Raw genomic sequence first — 21,161 nt, 5'->3', positions numbered from 1 at the left:
AAAAATAAAGGTATAAAACTACCTTGATATTAAAACGAATTCCTTCTAAGTAACTAAAATGCTGCATTTGAGTCAAAAGTAGGTTTTCACATTGACCACACAGCTGAATCAGGTCATAAGAAACTGTGAAAAGAATGTCAACTACTCCAGTGTGACGTCATTATAAAATTCATTTACATCTACAACCAGATGTCTCCCAGGCGCCTCTATTTATGCTCGAGATTTAAAAGTTTTGCTAATTACTACAGTGTCCTCACAGTCCAGCCTCGTGATCTGAACTCGTGTGCATTGAACTGTGTGTCACTGGGTATGGTGACAGTAGGGCAGATGTCGGGCTTTCAGCAAGCCAAGACAGCAGCGCGTGCACACACACAAATACACATGCATGCACACTAATTTTCTAATGTAACAGAGACAGATGGGCAGTATTATAAATAGAGTTGTCAAGCTATAGCTACCTAGTTACTGCTCTGTTTATACACACACACACACACACACACATTCAGTTTGTCCTTTTATAATACTTTTTTACTGATTATCCGTTCATCCTGCAGAAGAATGTGATCAATTATAACCACATCTAATAAATTATATTTTAGCAGAAACCATTCAAGCCCTACTAAAAAATTTAAATGTGAAAGAGAAAACTGTTTAGAAAAACATGAGGTTGAAAAGGCTAAATTTGCAGGTTTGTAATTAAAAATGAACCTGTGGTGCTGGATTTCGATTTAATTAAACAATAAAATCAATTAATCTTCAGAATTTTTGAATGTTTTTCTCTGTTGCCAGTTAAAACGGATATGAAGAGATAATGTATATGTTATTATGTACAGTAACAGACCACATGACCTCAAACCCTCCAAAAATACTTGATAAATATTTCCTTTTGTACAAAAGGAAATAAAGGCTTAGTGGTACTGAAACATTGTGCAATATTCCTTTACATTTTTAAAAGCTCAAAGAAACATTTACTACAAATATAAACTACAAACATCTACTACAACTGTGGGTGGGGGCACTTTGACAATGCTAGCATTAATGAGTCACGCAACAACACAACATGTGTCACTTCTTATCTGTCATATTCTATTAAATACACAAACATCAACACAAACACACACACACACACACACACACACACACACTAACAGCATGCATTTATTTTTAGTGAAGGTAAGTGATGACAGAGAGGAGAGGAGAGCATGGAGAGAACAGATAATGATGATAAGGGGAAGAGGGGGAGAGCAATCAGAGGAGAAAGATGTGAGTGTGAGAGGTGGGGGAGAGAGAGGAGAGAGAAAAGAGAGATAAGAGGATAAAGAGAGGGAGTGATGGGGTGATGATAAGGGACTGTGGAAAAGAGAAGCTGAAGGTATAAAAGGAGATATGGATGACAGAGAGAAGATAAAAGAGGAGAAGGGAGAGGTAGGGGGAGGGTAAAGAGGTCAAGCGTGAAGTGATAGGAGAAAAGGAACGAAGGGGCAGAGAAAGGGCTGGATAAAAGGAAAGAGGATAAAGGTCGAGAGATGGATGGACAGAAGACGAGGAAATGGGAGAAACAGAACAGAATGGGAGAAGATTGCAATAGAAAAGAGGAGAAAAGGGAGGAAAAGGTGAAATCAATCCAAGACAATTAAGTTGTAGTAGAGGAAAAAGGGAATGGAGAAAAATAAGAGAGAAGTCAGTAGGTGTAGAAGGTGTAGATGAAGAGGGAAAAGAGGGATGTGTGAGAGAAATGGCAACTGGAGGAAAAAGGGGAGGAAGGGAAGAGGAAAAATATTCAGATGGAAAGAAAGGAGGGAAAGGAGGATGGAGAAAGAGAGGGATTAGTGGATGAAGTCAGAATAAAGGAGGAGGCAGTGGATCTCCTTGAGCTCAGTGTCGAGCTCTGATGTGTGATGCAGCTAGACATTAAAATCACTTCTTTATAGCAAAAATCAGCTTTTTCAGTTCACAATTTCTGCTTTCACATTTTCTAGAATGATCAAACTTGATCAGTTTTACATATTACTTATTTATGAGCTGATCAGTGATACATTTTTCGATGAGAACGAGGGAAAGTACGTGTATTTCATGTATTTTTGCATTTTGTATTGATGGAACCTTCCAGGGACACAATGTCCAGGATTGTATATTTACACGTTGTCACTGCACTGTTCACAAATCTAAATCATCACATAAATCATCATCTAATCACTGGAGATGGGAAATACAAAGAAGCTGTAAACACCATTAGCAATGAGCAGGAACTCCAGCAACACTGAGGCACAAAAAGAAGGAAAACGAATCTGTACAGCAGACCTCACCAACTGCTGATCCCATTTCCACTAAGCTCGGGGAAATGGTCGCTCAAAGCATTCAAAATGACACTGGGATGCAGTTACAGCTACAACAAGGTGACATTTCACTCGTGATTGGCTCAGACGAGGATGAGCTAGGACAGTTTCACTGCTGTCTTGTTAGCACTGAGAAGTCGAGGACGTCAGTTTATTTTAATAGTTCAATTTCTGCTGAATGTCAAAAACGGATACATTTACTGTCTTGGCGCTCACACAACTGACTGACTGAACATGTCAAATGTTTTTGCCTTACATTAGTTATATAACTTCTTTTTTAATAACTCAGAGTGGTATGCAATGATCCATCAGGTTATGGGACATAATTATTGCCACAGTCATTCCTTCAAATTAAAAGTGACTTTTTAAATTGAAACTGCAGTAAATTATTGTCCTATGAATGCTGAACCTGCAACTCACCAGAATTGGACATGTTTTTTTTTCCTGAGCAACTCTCACTTCTCTAGAAAATAGCACTAATAGCGCTCTGTGGATGTTACAGAATACCTATTGGACTTATATGTAATTACTCAGTGCTGTAAGAAAACTAAATTTAGTTCAGCTGTACGGGGGTGCAGTTTGAGGTTTGAGGAAAGAAGAAACCACCAGAGCTAAATGAAAAAAAAACTAAACTGCTCAAAATGACACCATGCCAGCTTGCTTGACCCTTTCGCTGTCATTTGTTTAATATTCACTTTACTGCCTTTTTTTTATCCCCGCTCCCTCACATGTTTGCTGGCGGCATCCTGGCAAGAAAGAGGAGCGAGAGAGATTTACACAAAGAGAGAGGAGGGCAACATAAGGGCTTTTCAAGGCAAACTAATGGAAGACTGGACCGCTCAACTACAGCCACAGGACACACTCTCGCTCTAACACACACACACTTGCACACAAGCCCCATTAGACCAGATGACTGCCTTGGAGCCAGGTGGCATAGCACTAGCCTCTCTCTCTTTCTCGCCTTTTTTTCCCCTCTATCTGCACAGTCTGTCCCCAAGACAAAAACACAGTTTGCAGTATGCTATTTTACCGCACACACACAGCCGCCTCCAGCCCGGCTCAGGCTGGCCTCGTCTGTCCTTGCCTCCAGGTTAGACAGGGCCCTGATACTGTGCTGCAGACACATTCTAGGAGCCATAACCAATCGCCCTAATCTAATCCTTGCATAGCCTGCCTCACTTTAAGCAACAGAAAGAGAGTCCATCATATACAGCTACATTTGACAACGCTCTGCAACCGCAATCGTCTTTCAGATTGTTTTCATAAATCCCTACATCCACACAGATGATCTGAACAGCAGGAAACCGATAAATCTTCTCATCCTCTTCTTTCAGCAACTCCCCCCCCAAACAAAAAAAAAGATATAAAGAAAAATGTTCATCCCAGCCAAAATATTATTAAGCAGGAACTGCCTCACCCAATATTCTGCCATGAGGCTAATTCATGGGGTCCAGTGCAGAAAGCAGATGTCCACGCAGCTTTATTTATAATGAAATATAAACTGCTGTGCAACAGTAATTCAGTCTAGAGACACTATAAGGAAGAAATGTGTCAATCAAAGAATGCCGAATAAAAATCTGAAAAGAGAAATCCAATCCAACGGATTTGCTTTGCTGACAAAATCCCAAAGTTTAGTTTACGTAGCGTTTTCAATGTATCCATAAAGCAAATTAGTACGGTGACCACAGTAAAAGTATGGTTTTATCTCCCCTCATTTAGACTGGCAATTTTAAATAAATCTCTAGGAGTTACTGAAATGGCTGCAGGACTTGTGTCCAGAAGCACTTTGATACCATATCAGCGTATCAGAGAGGAAAATACCACTTTCACAAGAGCAAGAAGCTCTTTGTTCTCGATGAAACAACAATAAACGATCAGAAACTGAATAAGACAATCTGTGTGTCGTTTAGGTCGTTTACAGACGGACTATAAAAGTGGGAATAACAGGGAAATTTCTGACGCAGCTTCTTCTCAAACAAGACTACGCCCACTTTGTTTAATGTTTGCTACGGCCAGCCATCTTTTTCGACTGGAGAGCTGACTGTCAGAAAACACCGAAACATGTGCTTCATCATTTTTCAAGAGCCAGAGGAGACATTGTCAAATGATTTGCTTTGGTTGACAAAGAGAAGGGAAAAAGATGCAAAGAAAGTCAGTTTACTGCTTCTATAATTACCAGGAAAACAGCAAGTCCTTCACGTAGCGCTGAAAGCAGCACATTTCTCTAAAAGCAGCTAAAGGTCAGGGATGTGAACATGTGTATGGCAACAAAAAATAGACAGCTCTTAGATCATTATCTCAATATAAGAGTCTAATAAAGACACAAAATCCTGTGATGGCATAACTCACTATAGATTAGGCTACAACCCGTGTGAAAAAAAAAGGATTTTGACCAGAAAACAAACTGTTGACACATGATTTATCATCATTTTAGCTGCCAGGGAACAAGTAATGAAATAAAGAAAACTGTATATAAAATAGTTAGTGCTGTGCTAACTCGCTAACTCGCCCAGTGTGTGGGGCTGGACGGCGCTAACACGTTAACGAGCTAACCGTGCTAGCACGTTGACGCCATGCAGCCCCATGCACGGGGCGGTCGAGCTCACTAACAGAGATTTGCCGCGTTAATGCGGTTATGGCGTTAACGTCATTTTAACCAGATTAACGCTGACAGCAGTAAAAATAGTATGATTACTTAATCGTGCCTCTTAGGTACTAATGGTTTACACCCTGGCCTAAATCAAATTGTATTGATTTTAAACAGACAACAGAACAACAAAAAGTATTAACTCTAAATTTTGGGTTGAGAAACGAACAAAACAGAGAGAAAAGCTCATAGTAGTAGACGTAGTCAGACAGAGACAAGGTCTGAACATTCCTGAAGCCCAAAACAGGTAATCACATACAATTAGCCAAGCTAAAAAAAAACAAACCCAAAAAACAACTCTGTCTATCCTCTGTCTCTCACTGGGGATGATCAGCACACAGAGAATAGATAAATGAGAAGAAATATACAGAGAGAGAGGAAGGAGGGCAGAAAGTGCAGAGCTTGCCCAGAGGGATAAGGTGATGGGATGAATGAGGTCAGAGTCCCTGCTTCACCTATTCACTGAAAAAAATCATAAACTGGGTGGATGGGAGAGAAGGGAGCGGCTGCTTAGATACTCAGCCACAGGCACGCACACACCCACAGTCAAGTCCACACCCACATTTTCCTGTCTCTTGGTGTGTCACTGACCAGGAACTCCACAGGGAAGAGATCAGGACTCGAGGCTACATAGCAGGATGTAAGGCTGTGTTATAAGAACCAAAAATGAGGGTGTTGTAAAGTGTCACAAACAAATCAAGCATAAGCAATAAAATGCTCTGTAGCCGCCTGATCCAGCCTCACTTGAGCGCAGTCACATGTAACCGCAAACACGACCTGTCACAAGAACAGCGAGCCTTTGTGGCGTCTGCTTTTCACGCACCCATTATCTGCTCAGAAACCACAGAAACACAGATCGCTGTCATCACCTCTCCGCCTCTCAGCTGGTGGTTTATTACATGTGGTTAGAGCTCATCCAACCACAAGCTACTGTGCCACAGCTCCTCGCTCTAACTGGGGAAAGGAATCAAACACCAGCCAGTGACTCATAAGCTTGGGAAACAGGGCTAAAGCTGTGAGTTAGACAGAGAAGGGGGGGAAAAAAGAGATGCTGGTCTTCGGTTATAAGAGCAGAATATGAATAAACAAATGAAGGTCAAAGGTAACTGCAATAGACTAATCAGAATGAATAATTTGCCTCAGAACAGCACAAAGCTAATGGTGGTGGAGGGTTGTATTCATCCGCTGGGAAGTTTTTGACTCCAGGGTTAGGGCCAGTCTCTCTCCAGCCGGCTGTCTGAGGGTGCAGACAGGGGCAAAGAGAGCCCCGGTGGCAGAGGACTCGCATGCCTGAAGAACCCTACATGGCAGCCTCAGGGCAAGCTACAGATAGCCCAACAACAGTTGGTTTGATGGCCAAAGGCTATTTTTCCATCATCTTGACCTGACCTGCACTAATCAGCCAGTGAGTTTAAGCTTTCAGAAATATGAAGAAAGAAAAAAAAATACAACTGGAAAGAAACCCAGGACAAACAAAACAAAAGCATTGTTAGGGAAATGAATGCAAAAGAGGATTTGTTTTATCCTAATTGTTTTGTTTTTATAAATCGCTGTAAGGCAAAATCATAATTAAAAACCAATTAAATGCCTAGCCTCACAAAAATAATATAGTTTAGTGGCCTTACAGATATGCCTGGTTAACAGTTTGTTAATGGCCACACATCAATGGACACAAATAATCCCACAATTATACCAGAAGCCAGCAGCGTGAGTCTGTTATCTAACTTGTTGACAGGTCCTGTTTTGATACTTTGGGTCACTGGATCGTTTTATGATTGCAATATTGAAACCTTATCTGTTGATACACGCAAAAATACCATCGTCACAAGCTACTGTGTTGGAAATGGCTACTACATCCTCTGGTGGCCTAATTATGGTCTTCCAGTGTATCCTGGGAAACAGGAAGTGCTTGGTGTAATTTAACAAAAGCTTAAGAGAAAGCTTAAGAGTGCAAACGACTCTTGTTCATTGATTACCGATGGTGAGCTATCGAGTTGGCTGACAGTTGACAAGATCCAGCATAAACTCTCACTCAGGAGTTTGTGTGGCAGAAGGAGTCAAAACATGAAATGCCAGGATCTGTTTGGATTACGCTGCTTTCCACTGATCCTGTGAGGTATGATCATGTTAATGTCTCAACCCCCTTTTTTAGAGTGCTCTGTGGGATATGTACTTAAGCTTCTCCACTGTGTTAAAACTAAAACCAAATCTGAATTTCGGTTTTGCTTTCAAATGGTCGTAACGGGACTTCCAGAGCGATCTAAAAATAGCGACAGCACTGGAAGCAGCCCAGAGGTACAAAAGGACGCGACCCTCGAGGCAAGAACATCCCAAACTAAATCTATGGCTCTTGTGTTTTTATTGTTAAGCCTTTTTTGTAGAGCTCAGTACTCAGAAAATCACCTGCATGATTTAAGTGCAAATGTGAGGGTGTGATGTGTACAGCGAATGTAAACACTAGAACTAGAACAATGAGTCAATCAGCTGATTAACAAGAAATCAATAGACTGGCTGTTTTGATTGGACAATTGTTGTTTTTCTTTAAGTGACATAAATACATAAATTAAAATCAATACCATGCAGATTAATCTTAAAGTGCTGTTTTCTGCCTGTCTGCAGCTGCAGATTGTTTCTCTTCTAGTCTTCAAACAAAAGTAAAAAAAATAAAAATATATTTTTTTAAAAACAGCCTTTTTTCTTCCGTGATACCAGAAGGTCACAGGTCAGACAGTTAGACCAGTCTCAACGGGGACCAGGCAGCTGGGAGCACTGGCTCTCTGACCATTGAACAGGAAGCTCATTTTGTGTTTCCATTGGACATGACGTAAGTCCAGCTGCCAGCAGGAAAACAACATGTGCATGATCACAACACAACACAGCCCACAGAAAGAATCCCAGCACAGGGAATGGGAAGCAGGCCAACCCGCCAATCAATTTTCAACTTGAACTCTCACTTTGGCCGATTTCCTCACTCTTCTACTGGAGCACAGAAAGCTGAAGGCGCATATCTAATAAACAGAAGTGGAGAGAATGATTGGCAGGAAAGGGTAGAAGAACACGCTATATTAGAATTATTTTTCATCTCCTGTCAGCTGTGTTTTTTAGCCTCTTATATCATTCTGAACTCTCTTTCTGCAACCCCTGGCTCTTTTGAATGACTATATTTTTCAAGCACATACTCAAAGGAGGTACTCAAAAATCTATGAATTATTTTTATAAAATCTATTTCACTCCAATGAAAATCCCTTCATTCCGCTGCAAAGTCAGGAGTGGAGACCTGACTTCAAAGCAAGGCTGAAAATAGCCAATAATCAGCTTTGTGTGAAGCCTGGTTGACATGCTTGCTGAATAATTCTCCAGCAGAGCTCAAAGTAGAAGTTAAGAACCAGTGTACTGGGGTTTCCTGCCACTTCCAGAGTTGCTCCAGCTGGCTATTCGCAAAAACTGGCATTGTTGCAATGAACTGAGGAACACACGCTTGTGCAAAACAATGTCTGGAACGATAAATGAGGCACCGAAGCTCACGCTGACGTGTGCGGTCATTAACTTACCATTAAAGGTTGTAAAGTTAGATTAAAATAAACTTTGCAAGTGAAAAATGTGCTATAGTGGAAGTATTGTGGATTTCTTTTGTTGAAACAAAATTGCTCTGGCTGTGTAATTATACTCGATGTGTTCTTACATTTTTTAAGCAGTTAATGGCTGCAAACGATCTCTAAACCTATTTTTTATAATAGTCAGTGAAATTGGCAAAAATCTGATATATTCTTATTAGAGCAAATTTAGCCCATTCATTGTGCTGTTGGTAAATGTCATATTCTTAATTAAGATTGTTCCTCATTGAGAAATAGTTTATTTGAATGACTGATTTAATAAATGACAACAATATATTTTGAAAAGCTAAAACGAAAAAAATGCATAGACAAAAAGCAATATGTGGCTGGGTTATTCATAGACTTGACAAAGGCATTTGACACTATAGATCATGACATATTAATAAGAAAACTGGAACGTTATGGTGTCAGAGGGGTAGTTTTAGATTGGGTCCGGAGTTATTTAAGTGACAGAAAGCAGTTTGTGAAAATAAATGGTGGTTGCTCCTTATGTATGGACATTGCTTGTGGTGTACCCCAAGGGTCAGTTTTGGGTCCAAAATTCTTCAACTTGTACATTAACGACATCTGTAAAGTGTCCAAAGTATTAAAAATGGTTCTCTTTGCTGACGATACAAACATTTTTTGCTCTGGTGATGATCTGCAGAATTTATTGGAGGATATGACTAATGAAATAAGTAAAGTGAAGTTCTGGCTTGATAAAAACAAATTATCATTAAATTTGAATAAATCTAAACTTATGTTATTTGGAAATAGTAGTTTAAATACAAATGCAAAGATTCAAATAAATGGTGTTGATATTGAAAGAGTCAGTGAAAATAAATTTCTGGGGGTAATAATAGATGAAAAACTTAACTGGAGAGCTCACGTAAGATATATTCATTCCAAAGTATCACGAAGCATTGCAGTACTAAACAAGGCAAAACAGGTATTCGACAGAACATCACTTCATATTCTCTACTGTTCACTGGTTTCACCATACTTAAGCTATTGTGCAGAGGTCTGGGGCAATAACTATAAAACCACATTACATTCACTTTTTACTCTTCAAAAGAAAGCAATTCGAATCATCCACAATGCAGGTTATAGGGAACATACAAACTCACTATTTTTGCAGTCTGAAATATTGAAAATTGACGATATAGTGAAATTCCAAACAGCACAAATTCTATTCAAAGCAAAAAATAAAGAACTGCCAGGTAATATTCAGAGTATGTTTTTTTTGAAAGAAGGAAGTTATAATTTAAGGGGTTTTTGTAACTTCAAAACAATGAAGGTACGTACTACAAGAAAAGGCTTTTGTGTTTCTGTTCAAGGAGTGAAACTATGGAACAAACTGAATATGGAATTAAAGCAATGTCCAAACATAAAACTGTTCAAAAAGAGTTATAAAAATATGATCTTCTCGATCTATAAAGAAAAGGAAAATATTTAAATTAAGTGAATGTCTCTATTTAAAAACAAACAAACAAAAAATTCATGATGTGATATTATAGTAAATCAGAAATCTGTTCACTATTTTTATTACAAATTATATCAGTAAGGAAGCTGACTAAATATTCACTGATAATTTATGGGACAGGGGTGGGATTAAATAAGTGTATACTTCTTCCCACTCCCTTTCAACATGTAAATTAATCAGAATGTTTTTTTTGTATGTAATTTGTATAGTATATTTTTTTTTCTCTCATTTCTTTTCTAAATGTACTTGTATATTGTTCACATGTTGAAATAAATTACCAATCAATCAATCAATCAATCAATCAATCAATCAAATCAAGAAAATGTGACATTTGTAAGAAGTCACTTTCTTAAAAATGTGACTTCTTATACATGTCACATGTCGATGGTTCTTTTGAAGCGCTGAGAAACCGTCGCCCCCTCCTCCATCCTTCCCCTCCTCACATTATACTAAGTGCTGGGGAAAATAACAACCAATGGGACTTCAAAATGCATCAGCATCAAAAAGCCATTTAATCATTGCTCTGCCTCCCTCTCTCTCTCCTTCCTCCAGCCCTCATGCCAAATACCATTTCATGTCTCTGGGGAGCAGGAAACATTTAATAAAACTTCTCTAATCGAGTTCAGCGGCAAAGAGCTGTGTGTCCTCGCTTTGTGCTTGTCATCTCTCAAAGACTTCTTCTTCTGCGAGACCCAGTTCGTCAAACGGTTTTATTCTCCGAGGCCAAACTGATGTTTTGGGGTTTTTTATGTAAGCAGACCTGACAAAAATTGACCTCATTGTGCCTTTTACGCTTTGGCTTCAAGCCCAAAAAAATATATAAAGTTTCAGGAACAGCTCAGGGCTACACACAAAGCCTGATCATTTCATTTGACTGCCATTTCATTCAACGCAAAGTTTACCAAATGTAGAATTTAAGCAGCAGTTCATTGGTACCATGTGGAAATACATGCATCTTGAACTGGTGCACACTGGAGCCTGGAGCATGTGTGTTTTTGCCATGTTAAAATACCAAGATGTCAGCATTTTAGGTTAACAAAGAGCATTTTGGAGGAAGAAAATGTGCAAGCCGGTGTTTCGCCATGTAAAATATGAAGAATTTGCATCAGCATCCAGCATCAGCGAGTACTCAGAGTTAATTATTGACCGCTGTGGTATATATATATTGGTAAAATGGTTTCAGGGTGGCTTATTAAAAGAGAGCTTAAAATGGCAGCAGTAGCTTTTAATTGAGCTGTTTTAAAGTTTGAAAATAGCTTCATTTTAATGCCACTAAAAAGTCTGCAATTTAACTGGAATGACGGCAAACTCAAAGGCAGTGCTCGTGTCATCCTCTAGGACAGCTGGACCGAGTGACTCTCTTTGAACAGATCTGTCTTCTGTAAGCTGCTGAGACGCTCGGCCGCCTGAGACTCTGCTGAATGATACCCGACGCACCGCATGTGTTGCTGAAGCAGTCATTTTTCAAAAGCTACTACTGCTGTCTGAATATCTGTGAGTTCACTTCTTCCACAGTGAAGGGTTGTCGAGTGTGTGGGTGTAAACTTTAAGAAGTACCTCACGCTCTCTCCTCTTACTATTCATTCTCGCCTTCCTTTAAAAGCCCCATTTTGTGCAGTCTTCTTTAAAACGTTTTAGCTTTCATTTCTTTTCCACAGCACTTTTCTCTCAGGTGTATTATCAGGTCGCTGCAGCTCTGACCCTTCGCCTCCTCCCTACTGAATGCTAGCAGGACCTGAACTTCTCAGGGGGCTGCAGACTCAGTGTACGTCATTCTGGATAACAGAGTATAATGCTGAAAAGGGTACAGACTACAGATATAAGCGAAACTCTGTACTGACTGCAGCCAACTGAAAGCCTGATCCCTTGACTGCTGCATTTTGGAGACATGTACGGTCAGGGCCTTTTTGTGCACTGCAAAGGCTACACACACTTGCACACTAAAGAGAACGGCCAGGCAGAAGCACATTTACACTTTGGGAAACAGACAAACAAACTCGCCTTCAGTTAAATTCTCATATACAAATATTCCTTCATTTTCACTAACACAATATTTGGGATCTTTGGCCTTGCAAAAAAAATATATGCGCATGATGAACAGCCAAAGAGTCCAGAGTGGTCTCAGAAGGCAAATCTGACAGCTGGTAAACTGCAAAACGAAGGATTGGGAATTGGTTTATAAATCCTAATTTAAATACTAAAAAAGAAAAAGCTCAGCAAAGTGTTTCAAGTTGACTTAACGGTGAAGCTGTAAGTGGGAAACTAACACTTTTCATCTATTTGCTTCTAATTATCTGCCGTTCTAATGTGGCCTTGTTGTCAGCTAATGGCAAACAAAACAAAGAGCTGACAAAAGTGGGCGTCGAGCAGCCCATGCATCTATTATAAAGATGTTTTAACGGGCTTTAGACATTTCCATTTAACACAATGGAACATAAACAAAATTGTAACACCGCAGATTTATACCTTAAGGATGATGACAGATTGTCATCACAGCTGTGCGACATCATGTGGTGACAGTTTCAAATCCTGTAATAGTCCAATGAAAATCCCTATCTGGAGCAAACTGTCCCAATATAAAGCTCTTATTAGACAAAGGAAAATATACCAGTTCTGATATGTTTGCAATAAATTCTGTCTTCAGATCTTTCTATGCTGTTTTTTAATTACATACCTCACACAGAAGAACATCAGTACATGCGTCCCTGAAGAAAAATCATGTAAAAAAACAAAAACAAGTCTTGAAAACCACAGGACAGTGACAAGCAACAAAAGGATCTGTCACTGAAACAGGACCTAATTGTATCAACTATCTGTTGCAATAGATGGTTTAAGATTTTATTAAGTCAAGGACAATGCTTTTTTTAGGCATTTCTTAATTAAATGTAAAGGATACTTTAAATTGTCCTTTTAATAGATGGTATAAGATCCCATATTATGGATGAGACGCCAGTAAAAACTTCTCAGGGTTTTTCTCTTAAATTCTCACTTTAAGAGTGTTATGGCACACTGATACAGGAAGCTTCAGAAACCTTGAAGCCTTTGGTTCATTATTTCTGAATCTAAAAACCTTTATGGGTTCCTGGGGCCCTTGGGATGCCTCTCAGTTGTATTCTTATTAGAATGTGGTGACTGGAGCACACAAAAAGGGATAACAAGCAGATCTCTCCTTGCAGGAAACAGAGGCAGCAAGTGCAGAGCAAACATCATCCTTATTTAATGCAGGCACTTTATCTGAGTTCCTTTAAGAGTTCTTTGGCACTGCACATTACCACAGAAAACTTTTTGACACATCACACTTAATTAGATGATTTCTACAAAACAAGCATGTAGAGCTGACGGCATGAAACTTCAGAAAAGGCTCCGCATTAAATCTAGCAGGTCGGGTAGAGTGCGTGTATGAACCACGCGATACAGCCTTAACATTACACAAACCCACCGAATAAATGTCACCCACAGAATCACATCTTTCAGTCACATTTACAGCCACGCTCTGTCTCACACACACACTTTTTTTTTCTCTCACAGACACACAAAGTCACAGCTTTTCCACTCACACGTTCTGTTCTGAAACCACAGGCACCACAAATAGCCATCATCACCTCTCTGCCTCTGTGCCTCTTGTCTGGCAGCTTATTACATGTAGTTAAACTCAGCCATCCAGCAGTCACCCCCACCCCCAAAGAGAGTACAGCTCCATCCTCCATGCTAGAACCCAAAATCAGAAAGCGACCGTCCTTGGTGTGTAACTATTATCCAGGAACATGTTGAGTTTAGATTGATTGACTGAGTAATTTTCTGGAGAGGCCATGAGTTCGTTTGTATATGAGCAAAAGTAAATTATGTTTTGTTTTTTTAATAACAGACATCTCCTAAAGTGGTAAATTAAATATCTTTAAAGTCTCAGATAACTAAAGCATAATGACAGAGAATGTATATAATAGTTACCAGTGCTACTGTGTGGTTGGTCGGTTCATTATTTAGTCATTTAGAAATACAACTGAAAAAAAGACTACCATCATGAGATCCAAGAGACCTTTAAATTGTTAGTTACAAGTAGATACTTCTTTTTCTGAAATTCTGAACTTCCGGGGTTTTTTTTAGACAGAAAAAGAAAGAAAAAAAGAGGGAAAACAGTGCATTTTTTAATCTAAACAGAAACACTGGAAAAAGTGTTGAACGTCTATATTAGTTGAAAACAATTTAACCATTTTTAAATGTTTGCTAGACAGAACTTAAAAAGAAAGAAAGTAACTAATAACTAAATACTTAATCAAAAAGTATGCACACAGGATGCCCAAGCTGACCACACATCAATTTAGATATACGGGAGACATGTATAAGGTAAACAAGTATGATAGCTTTAGTTTGTACTCTGAATATCCTAATAAAGTTCCTTTCAAGTCGATGAAACACTACTAAAACAGGACCACCATAAACAGGAGGAGTACTTTTAGACTTTCACCCCCATTAATGTGAAAAGTGGCTGGTGTCTGGAGGAAAACCAACAATAACACAATATCACAGTGAGGTTTTAATGATTCCCACTTGGAGCTTGTCAGCTCAGGAGTCAGGAGTCAGATAGAGCAGCAGCTCTGGAGCTGGCACACATTCAGACTCTTACTTAAGCAGACATTAACAGGGTGGATCATTGCTGACGAGGGGGTATGAAACCATTTTTGCAATAAAGGAGGGTCTTTTTAAATCTGTACTATTACGCCAACACCCACAGTCATTCTCGAACGACTCCACCCGCTCAACTATAAACTAAACAGTCATACAGTATGTTTTAACCTCAAGGCATCTAATGAGGCAAACAGGCTACATACTAAATCCCTAAACTCCTCTCTAACATCGAATTGCAAAATTGTTCTTAAACTGTCTAGATACCAAACATCTTATACAGCAGGAGGCTTTAAAGAAAGAAAGAAAGAAAGAAAGGAAGAAAGGCACAAAGATGTTCTGGCTGTATGTGTTAAGAAACGATAGTCCAGAAAAAGGAGGGATGGGAAAAGCTGTTAAATCCACCAACAGACCGTCTGGACTTAGAGGGCTTCACAGCACTGGCCATGAAATCTCCAACACACCACTGTCAGCTGGCAGGAGTCTGCACGCACACACACTCACACGCACACACAAGCAGCCCTGGGATTAATCCTGCATTTGGTTGGCATCCACCAGCAGGCTCATGTAGATCCAGCTGAATATCAAAACATATTCGGAAGGGATTTTTCAGGACAGGAATTAACAGCCGCAGAACCTAAAAGAGCTCAGATAAAAACACTACCTCCAAAGTAGGACCAACGGCTTTTTCACACGCAATGATTACTGTTAGGAACACGGGGAAATACCTCCTTTTAATGTACATACTATAGATTAGCTACACATATGACTGTAGATGGAGAAAAATGCAGAAGAAGGTGCTCTCAGTTTAATGTACTGAAGCCGCTTTAATGTCAAAATCTAGAGCATTTCAACATTGACACAGTGATAAAGACACTTCAAAGTTTGATAACAGAACTGACCTTGGATGCTTGAGGTTAACAAACAGGATAAAACATTTCTGGGGAAGACGTCCCAGTAATTTAGAGACTTGGGGGAAAGTTTTTTTGAGGTCATTCAGCAAGAGACTCTTTCACTTCTTAGAGTTCATTCAAAGCACTAAACACGGAAAAGTACTAGCCCATGTGTAAATACATAATGCAACAAACCTATAAAATATGAAACTTGTTTGAAATATTCATTTCAGTGGTCAGAAGGAAAAGACTCACACTTGGGCTAACTGCAAGGGGGCTTTAAAAGCACAGGAAAAATCTTACTCCTTGTGAGGCTAAATATGGACAACCAGGCTGTAATCAATCAGCGCACACAAACCTTTAAAATGGTCAGAGTTTAAAGGACTGTATAAATATGTGTCCATGACTTCACAGAGGAATCTCCCCAAACTATGGGAGAGGCTTTCTTCACGACAGCTGGGAAGGACGCCAGGCGCATACACAGCATGCACTGGGGCTCGTGTCACCAGCTGAACCTACACATGTCCAGACAGGTCGCCTTTCTTATCTTACACTTTCATTTAGACACGCTGATTCCTACAAGAGTGGCTGCTAGTGCTGCGCGATACTTCAAATATTATTATCGAACCAATACCAAGTAGATGCATGGTGTATACATGGTACAGACTAGAGCAGGGCGATATGACCAAAAATATTTATCACGATATACATTTGAAAATTTGCGATAACGATATAACTGACGATATAATTGACACTAGACAAAATACTTTACAACTCCACAACTTTATTAGTGCAAAAAGAAAAAAAAAACGATGTATTTTCACTTAAACAAGCAGCTGTTTTTTTATATCCATTAAGTTATATAAAAATTTAACAGTGCAAATGCAAATTCCTTGCTGACAGTTGAACCAAAAGGCATTTCCAGTGGAAACTAGCTGACATATCCTCAGCATAACCATGTATAATATCCACAAAACTTAAAAAGAGGTTATACACACACAATACGGTAATATTATGTTGAAGCATAGTACATAGCACTCCACGAGGCTCCTGCCTACGATAGCCGTAATGCTCCGACAAGCCATCAAGCGGTGCGGCTTCGTAGCTTAGCAAAGTCGTACTAAAACATTTGACAGATTTTCAAGCGCCGTGTACATAAAATCGTTTCGAGGTCAATAAACACAACCAGAATTCATACATAAGGCACACGGGATTATAAGGGGCACTGTCGATTTTCAGAAAAATCAAAGGATTGATTTTAAGTGTGCCGTGTTTTCCAAACAACACGGTAATAATGACAGCCCGCTAACATGCTCTACCAAAAATAGTGCTTTGTTGTGTATCTGACGGACGAAAGCTAAACCAGTTCCACACCACTGAAGTTGCAGCATTTTTACAAACCAATTCTGGTTCATCTGTTTCATTCAACGATCTGCTTTCGCCCTTCTCATTCTCCATCGCCGCCATGCTTTTTCCGCCATGTGCGTATTAGGGCTGCCACAAACGATTATTTTGATAGTCGACTAGTCACCGATTATTTTTGCGATTAGTCGACTAATCAGATCATGCATCCATTGGACGTACAACTACAGCTTATTGCGCCAGCATGCATCTGCTCTTATATAACTATCATTAGCTTACAGCTTTAAGTGTTTAAGGTCTGTGCTAACTAAAAATAAAGACAAGATAACAGTTTATTGAAGTTTAATGAAATTTGTAGATTATTCATTGGAGTTTAATAAACTCAGCCGTCTGCTCCTTGCTATCTAAAATATAACAGGACACCGGAGTATATTCTCGAGCATCTCACACTTCTGATAATCAGTTGTCTGCTTGACGTTTATTCAGCTGTGTAAAAACTATAACTTTAACCTCAGCCAAACCGATTTACTCAGGAACAAATAAAATACTGAAAAAAGCCAAACAATAACATTTTTAAGTTATCTAAGGCAACGTTCACACTGCAGGTCTTGATGCTCAATTCCGATTTTTTTTTAAATCAAATCCGATTTTTTTTGTCTGCTTGTTCACACTACAAACAAAATGTGACAGCAAACGCGCTCTAGTGTGAACGCTCAAAGCGCAAAAGAAGACGTCACACACAACGCGCTCTTGTTAGACCCAGAGCAAATAATATTGTTTGACTGATGGCCCTTAATATAAAGACTTCGGATTTTACGTTTCCCAATTTTTGCTTTAAGTTATTTTGTTATTTACATAATAATGTAAATAACATTATAATTGGCGTCTGTCTCGTGTCAGTGACGTAAAAGACAGATTTAATGCGACATGACCATTCAAACAGCAGTCGCTTTCAAAAACATCGGATATGTATCGGATTCAGTACCACATACGAAAGTGACCCAGATCAGATTTGAAAATATCGGATTTGTGCCGTTCACACTGTCATACCATGATCGGATATGGGTCACATAGGGTCACAGCTTCTTCTTCTTCGGGGTTTAACGGCAGCTGGCATCCTTGTACATGCAGTGCTGCCATCTTCTGTTTCAGTCCGTTATTACACTCTTAAATCCTACTACTTATTCCTGCGTCTTTTGGGATCTTAAAAGCTTCAAATGACGCGTCGACTATTTAATCAGTCGACGACGATTTTGATAGGCGACGTAATCGTGACTAGTCGACTAATCGTGGCAGCCCTACTGCGTATGAAAACAAAAGCACTGCGCATGCACGTTTTACCTATGAACAGTATGATATGGCCCAGCCCTAAAACAAAGTATAGATTTTATTCTGCTGGTACTGATTCAATCAAATATCAGCCTCGGTATCGATACTATTGATATTTGCATCGATCAGCCCATCGGTCACTAGCAGCTGCTGCTTCAGATGTAACCACAGACTTTTGGGATTGGGTAGTTGACAGGTTTTAAGGGGGCTTTTGAGAGCAGTTGGCTTGTAAAAGTTATTTTCCACTGATTCAAAATGAACAAAATGAACCTTTGACCATGAGGCTGACTGACTGCAGTGAGTCAGTATTTCTATTTATCGTTGAACCTAATGACCATTTTAAGTAGTGATGAACGAGTATAACCATTTCCCTATTAATCAACGAACTTAATCTCAACAAAGATATGTAAATATAATGAAAAGCAGCACATCTTCACATTACAGCAGCGGCAAATACTTAACCTTGTTTTTGTTACACCAATTATTTGAGACACAACAAAATTGAATAACCCAAACACACTCTACCAGTCACTGTGCAATCAAACATTTTTCACATCTGCAATTATCCGTGCATGTTCTTACCGGTAACATCTCATTTTCTTTTCTCCTTTCTTAAGCAAGGCTAATTAATGGATTGCACGTACTGGTGTACATTTCTCCACTGCCATTCCTTAATCAGTTTTTTGATCTCGGTAATCTTTCACCATCTTATTTGTAATCATTCCAGCAGCGCTTTGGCAAGAAATCAAATGCCACGCCAATAAAGCATATTCAATTTAAGTTAACTTGTATTGACTGGCAGGCTGGCTGACATCCCACCATATATCACTGCACCTCCCCCATTCTCTCCATGCTTCATCCTGCTCAATTACTCATTTGAAATCAGTGCCTGAAAAACACATACACGCCTTGCAAGAGTTCTAAAACAACCCAAAAAATAAAATAAAAAAGAAAATATCATTGCAAAATGACATAAAAGAGGTAGAAAATGAAAGAACAGAGGGAATTATAGGAATTAAGGGAAAGAAAAAATAGAGAAAACGCATGACTCACCTGTGCGCTCTATGTAGTCGACACATTTCTCGATGAAAAGTGGGATGGGGCGATCCGGGGTTACTAGGTTCTGCAAGGGAACGCCAAAGTAGTTGCTCTCCCAGGTTCTTCGAGTGGGTGGGTACAGCGGTTTGGGGGGCTTGGAGGATTTCGGCTAAGATAGCAAATAAAAGAATGAAAAACAGAGATGAGATGGCAAAGATCACAGGGTGTATGAAGATAATTGAATGCAAAATAAAATAAATAAATAGAAAAAATAGTAGTGGGTGAGGAAGGAATGATGGGGGAGAAGAGAGGATAATAAATAAGAGCAAGTTGAGAAAAGAGGAGGAATTCAATAGAAGAAAAGAGGAAGCAGAGAGGAAAATGAAAACATGGAGAAGTGAACAAAAGGTTTAAAAAAGAGATTGAAGACAAGGGGTGGAAAAATAAAATGGAAAAACAGTAGGAACAAAACCGGGAAAATGACATAAAAAAACAGTAAAGGAATGAAGGGGCAATTGAGAAATAGACACCAGGGACAACAAAGATGGAGGAGGAGAGAGGGTGAAGAGGAGGCAGAACATTATCACAGGAGAAAAGGTGGAGGAGGGTAATCGGGGAATAGATCAGAAAGAAAATTAGTGGGATGAAGGGCATTCGAGTGGGAGACAGCATGTAGAAGAAGACAAGGAACACCAAAGATAAAAACAAGAGACAAAACAAGTCATTCAGACTGAAGCTGGGATGTGTAACAAGGTGCAACGTTAGCTTTGATTTCCCACACTCTTCTGCTCTTCAAAGTGTTGTCATGCCTACAGCAGTTCGAGATTCACTCTAATTGGCCAGAATGGTGACTAAACACCTTCCGTTTTGTACTTCCTGGTCTGGCTTTCGCTCTCCTCTCTGATTATTTAAGATGGTTTGAATATTCCAACAATTCCCTTTTATGATGCCCATGTAGCGCCGGTGGCTCTTCCTCTACTGATTTGCACTTTATTATCTGATCTGTGCTTCCATGGTTGCTGACTTGCTCTGAAGCATTTTTGTGTGTTTTGTCTGTGCAAATAGTCTTGAGAGCTTGAAAAAAAAAACCCTCAACTTCTTTAGGTTTTTTTTGAAGATGTTTCAAGACGTTTTTGTTTCCAAGGTGTAATAAAAAAAGTGTGGGTCATTCAAGTTATCAGCCAACAGGTGAAACAACTGTGAGACATTGCCCTACCTCACCATCAAGTGAGTCACTGAGGTCACCTGAGGCAAGGTGTGAATGGGGGTTGCAACACAGGGGAAGGCATCACAGGACTGCACTGTAGATGATTGATAGCTACTGTCGCAAGCCACCACCTCTGTTCAGTGATGGTCGCTAAAAGTAGGTGTAGATTTCCACCTTTGCCCCTCTTTCAAACCATCTGTTTTCTCTATTCAAAAAGTGAACACAAAGGTGTGTTCTTTCTCCTTTAAGCAGACATGTACAGCTGTTCTGTTGAGGTGGCTCTCCTATGATGTGCTATGCGTTTGTGGAGTGGCTGTTTGGTCTCTCATATGTAGTTGTCTGAGCACTCCTCACTGCACCGCACCACATACACTATGCTGTTTAACTTGAGGAGGACAGCCCCCACTAGGGGTTTACTGGAACATCTCCATTAGATGTTCTAAAAATGTAGAAGTCCCTTGGGAAGAGAGGCGAAACATCTTCCAAAAAACCCCTAAACAAGTCCAGTTGCAGGGCTCTAGAGTGCGACCAAATTTCTCCATGGTGCGACTAATAAAAAATACTTGGTTGCACCGGTGCGACCAAGTAAAAAAAATACTTGGTCGCACCGGTGTAACCAAGTATTTTCTCGGAAAAAAAGTTTCAGCAAC

General features: G+C 39.6%; 1 protein-coding gene across 1 annotated transcript in view; it reads right to left on the bottom strand.

Annotated features, from left to right (window-relative positions):
- arhgap5 (Rho GTPase activating protein 5) overlaps positions 1-21,161 on the bottom strand; it is a 58,838-nt gene that overhangs the window by 24,381 nt on the left and 13,296 nt on the right. The window contains 1 exon segment of the mRNA XM_082517266.1: positions 19,320-19,473. Coding sequence (XP_082373392.1) covers positions 19,320-19,473 — 154 coding nt within the window.

This window comes from Aulonocara stuartgranti (genome assembly GCF_965226115.1).
Source record: "Aulonocara stuartgranti genome assembly, chromosome: 19".
Lineage (NCBI taxonomy): Eukaryota > Metazoa > Chordata > Actinopteri > Cichliformes > Cichlidae > Aulonocara > Aulonocara stuartgranti.
The sequence above is the reverse complement of the archived record's forward strand: the minus strand, read 5'-3'. Positions and strand labels throughout refer to the sequence as shown.